Genomic DNA, 7,701 nt, shown 5'->3' on the forward strand with positions numbered 1-7,701 from the left:
CTCCTTTAGCCCCTCTAACTTTATTTAACACTCAGCTCTGAAACTTCTCTTTCTCTAGGAAGCAGTTTTTGGTAGACTTATTCTGACTTATCTCCTACTCGATGTCTTTTTTGCACTTACATATTCTCTGCTTCTTAGAGTCACAGTTGTTGCTCTTTTATATATTAACAGAATTATTGGTGTTTCACTTGCGTGTTCCTTTTCATTTAGTCTTTGTTAACTCTCCCAGGAAGGGCCCTTGCCTCCTGTACTTTTGTATTTCTCTGTGGCCTCTCAGTTAACATGCTTGAGACAGAGGATCTTAAATGTTCTTAGGCTGAACAGGATGACAAACATGAGGCCCCACAGGAGGATTGAGTCTTGCCCAGAAGAGGAGGTGTCCCGTGTGTGAGCCAGAGGGTCATGTGTATAATGTTCTTCTGTGTGTGTAGTCTGTGATGTGCTCTTTCAACCTCTCCAACACCCGTTATCTCAGCAGCTAGAAAACAGGGAGATGGAGCTAAGTGCACAGCACTAGCTGTCGGGTGGGAATGATGCTCAGTGGATCTTCGTCTGGGTAGGACCATCCGGAGAGGCCATCCAGATTCATCACCAGACTCGACAGAATATGGCGGAGCTACAGGGCAGTGGGCAGAGGGATCCAACTCACTCCTCTGCAGAGCTGCTGGAGTTAGCATATCATGAAGCCGCTGGAAGGTGAGACTGTGCACAGGGCTCTGGGTGATACTTTGAGAACATTCTCTAATACCCAGGAATATGTGCAGAACAGACCGCTGACAAAATGTCATGTTTATAAGACTTGAAGAGACAGTACGAGATCAAGGCCTTCCTTTGTCAGTCAGCGTCATTCCCTTCACGGAGCCAAGTGCAAAGCAAACAGCCTGACATTTTTCCCAGAGATGTTACTTTGGCCCTGCTTTAGCTTTAGGTTTAATTCGAAGCATGCTTTGTAAACTTCAGACTTGAATATTTTCTAATCCTCAGTCAAGGGTGAAAATGGGGGCTGAGATAGGTGATTCATGCTGTGTGTTTTGTGCAGTCAGTCTATGACTTTATCATTTTGGTCACTGAGAAATTCCACTGTTGAGTTTATGCTGAAACTCAGGAGAAGTTAATGCTGAAAGCAATGAAAATCAAGGCCTGTGTTTATGGAAACAACTCTTTTTGAACCAGAGTTCTGAATGTGTTACAAGGCATCCAAAGAGAGTCCGTGTAGGAGGAAAGTCATTTAATCCTTGACAAGCATGAGTCCAGGTTACACCTGTACTTAGTGTAGTATTTTAGGAAACACTTTGCAAAGACCAATCTTTGGCCCCTCTTTCACTTACCTCCATGTCCAATGGCGTGGATGAGGGATATAGACAGGGCATGACCATCTTTACTGGACTAACTTGGTACCTCTATTCATGTACCTCATATCCTCCCGTTAGTGTTAGCAGGAGGAGGCTTAGAACAATAAGGGTAGGTGGTTTAGTGTGGCAATGGCAGCTAAGGTGCCAGGGTAGAAGGAGCCTGTCACAGGAGGCCAGAACTAGCACACAAACCAAGCACTGCAGCCTAGTAGCCTGTGATATGGATCCCAGTGGTTGCTAGCCTATGTGGCTAAGTATTCATGCCAGAGTGAGCAGGATAAAAGAGATGATGCTGTGCATTAAGCCAGGTGGCTAGGCTCTGTTCTCTGTAGGCACAGCACTTCCCGCCAGCCTGGTGACAGCATGTTCTCCTTGAACTTCAGTGGAACCGAAGAGCTTTCTGTCAACCTGCTTAGCAACAATGGTGCAGGTAACCAACCCAAGAGATAACAGAGTTGGGATGCTCAGAGCAGGCTCACATCTAGAAATGACACAGAGACTAGAAAAGCAGGGCTGCGTCTATTTTGGAATCATTTCAGCCACAATTTTGGGTGACCTATTTAGAAGCAATGCTTTATAATGCATGGAATTATAAATGGGCCGCACAGTACATTTTTAGCTGAGAACATGTTGGTCAAGCCACATTTATCATCAGTCTATCAATGAGTCGTGATTGAGGGAGGCTTATGAGTTTGGTGTTGAGGGCAGGGCCAGGGCCAGAGCAGGAGTGGTCTCTGCTCTAGAATAGCGTTCAATTGTGTACGTGTTGTGGGGCGGGGCAGGGGCAAACCCATAAAAATAATCAGGAGAAGGGAACAGCATAGTTTTTTGTCCTTTTATTTCTTTGCATAGACTAGTCCCTCTGAATGGAATATGCTTTTATCTTATCTTTGCCCCCTGATTCTTCCTGGGAAATGTCAGCTCAGTCTTTATGAATTAGCTCCAACAATACCTCCATTTTGAAGCCCTCCCTGGTGCTTCTTGCTTCTCCCCTGGAGATGTTGGGTGTGTTTCCACAGTTTCACATGCATAACCCAATTGTACCGCATGGCACATCATGATCTCACTGTTTCCATGTTTGTGTCTGCTAGACTGAAAGAGCTTATCTTTATTCATTCCCACAGTGAATATACTGACACATGAACTTATACTTCCAAGACCAAGCTGCCATATATGAGAGGCATTTAATGATTCACAAAATTAGTCTAATTGATGTGTAAGTGTTCAATTAAATATGTTCTAGAATGTTTAGCTTCTTAGAGAAGATATGGGCACCTTGAGTTGTTTTTCTAGTCAGAGCGATATAGTGAAATAGGGTCATCCTTACTCTTGCCCAGTCCCTTCATGACAGGTAGCATGTGTTTTCAGAGGGGCCAGAGGTCATCAGGAGGGAGTCTGTAGCATAGGTCTGACAAGGGAGTTGAACTCCCATCTTTGATCTTGTTCTTCCTGATTGATTATGTTAGCTAGCCACTGAGAAATTAGATGGAATCATTCTGATTTTTACTACCATGTAGAATACCCAGCTAATGTCAGATTTCCCTTTAGGATATATGTCCAGAATCTTACCATATCTTATTACCTCTGCCAGTCCTAGCCTAGTCCAAGAATCCATCATCTTTCACCTGGACTGTCTCAGTAGCCTACTAACTGGCCTTTTTTATTTGCATGTTTTTCTTTTTCTTTTGCTGCACCAAGAAGATCCATTTGTTAATTTTCAGCACAGCAATTCAGAATGACCCTTCAAAAATGAAGTCAGATCATGAAACATTTGCACAAAACTCTCTGAGCCCCCCCAAATGCACTAGGAGTAACAAGCCAAAGGCATTGCAGTAGCCAGCAGAGCCCCCTGCATCATGTGGCCCCTGGTCACTCTCAGACCTCATCTGCTTTCCCCTCTCACTTCACTCTAGTGGTTCCCCAAATATATCAGGCACATCTGAGTCTTGGGTCCTTTCTCTTGCTTTCTCCTCTGCTATGCCCTTATACTAGAGAGCTTTGTGGCTGAGGTTCATATGGCTGAGTTTGCCCAGGACAGTCCTGGTTTGAATTCACTGTCCTATATGGTTATTAATAGCATCCTCTTTCACTCTCAATGGTGTCCTGGGTTGGATGATAAATTATAGGGCCACTGTACCCACAGCTTTCTCTCTTCTTTCAAGTCTTCCCTGAATTGCCATTCTCTATCCTGGCACTCCCCACCCACCTTTCCTGCCTAATATTTCTCCATACTACCACCTGACATAGTAGATATATTTTTTATTATAAGCTCCATGAGGACAAGGATTTTTTTGTTAATGGCTGTATCTCCAGAGCTTAAAACAGTTCCTGGCACATATCAGGTAATTGAATGAATGCTAAAAGCCTTCTGAGGTTATCTTTCTCTCTACTGAAGAATGTTTTTCTTTTCTCTTTTAACTTTATTGAACAGTTACCTGGATTCCTTTCCTCAAAGAATCGGGCAATCTTTACTTGCCTTGCTTGGTTTTGAATTGACTTTCCTTTCAAGCCATTCTCAATCCTCATGGAATATGGCTTGCTTTCTTTATACTTACTAAACTCTGACCCATTTCAGAAATGTTTCTTGAACTCTAGGCACTGTGCTACAGCCTGAGAAGAAACAAAATAATTAAGATACCGATTCTCCTCACCTCAGAGACCTCTGGCTTGTCATTCACTTGAGATCCTATTTGAAGCGGTTGCATTCAAATGGGGTAAAAACCACGAAAGGAAAGCTTCTCACAGGGACTTGAACTATGAGTGGTTCCAGTAATGCCACAGGGTTCAAACATGGGAGCTAAATTATGATGTGCTAGACGAGAGAGCATACTATGGTGAAAGTGACCAGAACAAAGTACCAGTCCCACCTTTGGAGTTTAGCCTTCAGCCTTTGCTGAGCTCAGGTTCTTCATCTGTATAACTGGCATAAAGATCTTCACTTGCCTGCGTTCCTCACAGAGTTGTCAGTAAGGATCAGAAGTAGATTGAGTTCCTTAAAGGCAACGTGTCATATTGGGTCCTTGTTTTGGGAAAGGGTGGGATCTAAACAAACAACTAGGTAACATTTCATTCATTAAAAAATAGAAAAGTAACAGGAAGAACTCATCCATGACTCCACCTTCATCTCCTGGGCTTGACAGTTTGCACCATCTGCAGGCACTCAAGCATGACTCAGATTTTCTCCTGCATTTGGACTTGATTTATATGTGAGTCACGATTCTCAGGAGTGGTGTCTCTGGGTTTCCCTCCTGGCCCTGTTGAATTTCATTTTGAGCATTGTTGGCTGGGGCCTTGTGCCTGTATTATTCACTTGTTTTTTACATGCTGCCCAGCAGGGACCAGGTTGTTGGTGGGACTGGGCAAATAGTTTTTATCCCTCTATTTCTTTAACTAGGCCCCAGTTTATAAGACTTTTTAGTCATATCATTCTCTTCATTGGGGGTAAGCGCTCAAGAGAATTTTGAAAAAGAAAATAAGTAATGCCAAGTTTTCTTTCTCTTTCTCTTTCGTCCTGGGGTTTAGAATCTTTACCTTGGTGTGTGTGTTGTGTATTAGGCCATGGGGCAGATTTAGCCTGAGAGCTAAAGGAAAAGTAAATCATAGCCTTAGAGTCACTTATTCAGGCCAGGTTGGGCTTTTTATGGATAAATGCTCTCTCTGTAGCCCTGAGAGGAGAAATGACTTGACTTGCCCTAGGCACAAGCTTATAGTTGTCCTCTGGAACCGGCCCCAAAGGCCTCACACTGATTATCCTTTTTGGCCTAAAACTAACAACCAGAGAAGATGGTCAGACTTCTCAACTCTGAACAGATGTCAAAAGAGCCAGAACTGAAATGACTGCCTCAGCTTTGGCTCCCTAAGTTGTGTTTCTGGCTTTGAACTTTGAGAGTGGGGTTCATTCCCAAATGTCAGGTTGGAGCATAGCTGACTGACCAGAAGGTCTCACCTCTGTCCTCTCAGGTTGTTGGGGATTTTCACATGCCAATAGCAAGTCTGTTTGCCTCAAAGGTAGAGCTGGTGGGAGAGGCAGTGAATTGGGCTTGAAATGCAAATGTGTAAGCTTTGTAGAAGTCCTTAAAATATTTATTTCTTGAAACTTTTTTCATTGGTGTTTATTTAAAATAAAATTAGTATGTGCATGTGTGCGTGTGGGTGTGTGTGCGTGCATGTGTGTGTGTGTGTGTGTGCATAATACTGGCGTCAGGCTGATTGGCTTTCTTGGATGTTGCTGTATGAGGTTAAGAAGTGAACAGGGATCTGCTTTTGGCCTACGAGCCAAAGTTGTTCCAAGAACTCTTTCATTGTTTGCCTCTTTAAACAATTGCATGAGCAATTGAACTGTTTGCTCAATTTGTAAGTTGAACTGTTTTTATTAGTGTAAGAATTTCAGTTTTTATAGACCAAGTCTGGATTGGATTTTCTTCCAAAAAAAGAAAAAGAAAAAATTATTGAATGATTAAATTTAGCAACCAAACCTGTGTGGTGATGTATTTAATAATTTTCCTATTGCTCAGAATGTTTTGAGAATGCCAATTTTATAATTTCCGTTATATCCATTCTTAGGCTGAATAAGAAAATCCACCACTTTGCTTCTTTATAGTCATGCTTTGTGTTTTCGTGAAAATGGATGTAATCAGCCAAGACAGATTTTTCAGAAAATTTAGCTCCAAATGGCTTTTAGCTGTTGACAAAGAGCAGATAACATTTTCAATAGCTGAAAACTGGTATCCCAGATGGATAGTCAGGAAATAGAGCATCTGTAGAGTTGAGCAGGAGTCTAAACACAGGTTTCACCTACTTACTCTGTGATTTTCAGTAAATTGCTTAATTTCTCTGAACTTTAGTTTCTTTATCTGTAGAAAAAGGATAATACCTAACTCCTATCTGCCTCATAGTGTGGGTGTGAATAAAATAAAACACTATATTTGTTTGACTTAATAAATTGTATCTTATTATGATGACTAGTAATTTTTTAAAATCTACTGGAGGCAGTTCCAAAAAAGAAGTTCTAAAATTGTTTTGTCCAAGTGACATCATCTTTTAAATTTAAAAAAAAATTAATTTTTTAATTTACATATAGTAAAATTTGCTGTTTAGTGTACAGTTCTATGAGATTTGACAAATTCATAGAGCCATAACCACCAACACAGCTACCAAGATACAGAACATGTCCATTCCCCCAGGTTCCTTTGTGCTGCCCCTTGTACTCAACCCCCCTCCCACCCGCTGGCAACCATTGATACTGTTTTCTCTCCCTTTAGTTTTTGCCTTTCCCAACATGTCCTGCACATGGAACCATACAATATGTAGCTATTTGAGTCTGGCTTCTTTCACTCAGCATAATGCTTGCGAGATTCATCTAAGTTGTTGCATACATCAGTAGTAATGTTAATTACTTTTTATTGCCCAGTTGTATTTCATTGTATGGATGTACTAGTTTGTCTATCCCTTCATCTGTTGAAAGACATTTGGGTTGTTTCCAGGTTTTGGCAACTGTGAATAAAGCCACTTTAAACATTTACATAACAGGTTTCTATGTGAACATAAATTTTCATTTCTCTTTGGTAAATTCCTAGAAGTGGACTTGCTGGGTCAAATGATAAATATATGTTTAACTTTTTAAAGAACTGCAAAACTTCTTTCTAAAAATGATGTACCATTTTGCATTTCTATTATCAATGAATAAGGGTTTCTGTTACTCGACACCCTTGTTAGCACTTGGTGTGACCTGTCAGGAGGTACGTCACTGTACTTTTAATGTGCCATTTCTCTAATGACTAATGATGAACATCGTCTCCTGTGCTTATTTGCCTTCTGTATATGTTGTTGGTGAAATGTCTGTTCAAGTCTTTTGCCCATTTTCTAATCAAGTTGTTTGTTTTCTTGCTCCTGGGTTTTCAGAGTTCTTTATATGTTCTGGATACAAGTCCTTTGCCAGATCTGTGGTTAGCAAATGCTTTCTCCCAGGTAATAGCTTGTCTTCTCAAAGATTTTATAAGGGATTTAAAAATATTTGTTCTTGTTATAAAAAATTCAGATGACACAAAGTAAAGTAAAAAGCACAAGTTTTCATTTACCTTCTGCCACCTCCTCCAGCTTTGTTCTCAGAGATAGCCACTGTTGACAGTGTGGTGAGGATCTTTCCAATCCTTTTTATAGTATCATAATTTTCTAGTAAATATATGTTTTGAAAGGGACATTTAAATATCAATATATGTGTATTAAAATTAGTTCTATTACTTTTCAGTCAATAAGTTGCATTTCAAAGAATCTTTTTGTTTTTCTTGCAGCCCAGTAAGTAAAATCATTGTTGTTTTTTTTTCTCTTAAAGTAGTGAGTTTCGATGTAA

The 7,701-nt window shown here is 40.7% G+C and overlaps 1 protein-coding gene across 14 annotated transcripts in view; it reads left to right on the top strand.

Annotated features, from left to right (window-relative positions):
- Nucleotides 1-7,701, top strand: part of DEPDC5 (DEP domain containing 5, GATOR1 subcomplex subunit) — a 112,745-nt gene that overhangs the window by 46,598 nt on the left and 58,446 nt on the right. For 2 of the 14 annotated variants that reach the window (XR_005652615.1, XR_005652616.1), the window contains exon 23: nucleotides 561-696. The exons of 11 other annotated variants lie outside the window; for them this stretch is intronic. Coding sequence is in view for 1 of the 3 variants with exons in the window: in XM_039862012.1 (XP_039717946.1) it covers nucleotides 561-696; nucleotides 1,685-1,782 (234 nt within the window). In the remaining 2 variants the exon portion in view is untranslated. Of the gene's footprint in view, nucleotides 1-560; nucleotides 697-1,684; nucleotides 1,783-7,701 lie in introns of all 14 variants that reach the window. One more of the 14 variants, XM_039862012.1, reaches the window with a different exon arrangement.

This window comes from Pteropus medius, unplaced genomic scaffold (genome assembly GCF_902729225.1).
Source record: "Pteropus medius unplaced genomic scaffold, Ma_sr-lr_union100, whole genome shotgun sequence".
Taxonomy (NCBI): Eukaryota; Metazoa; Chordata; class Mammalia; order Chiroptera; family Pteropodidae; genus Pteropus; species Pteropus medius.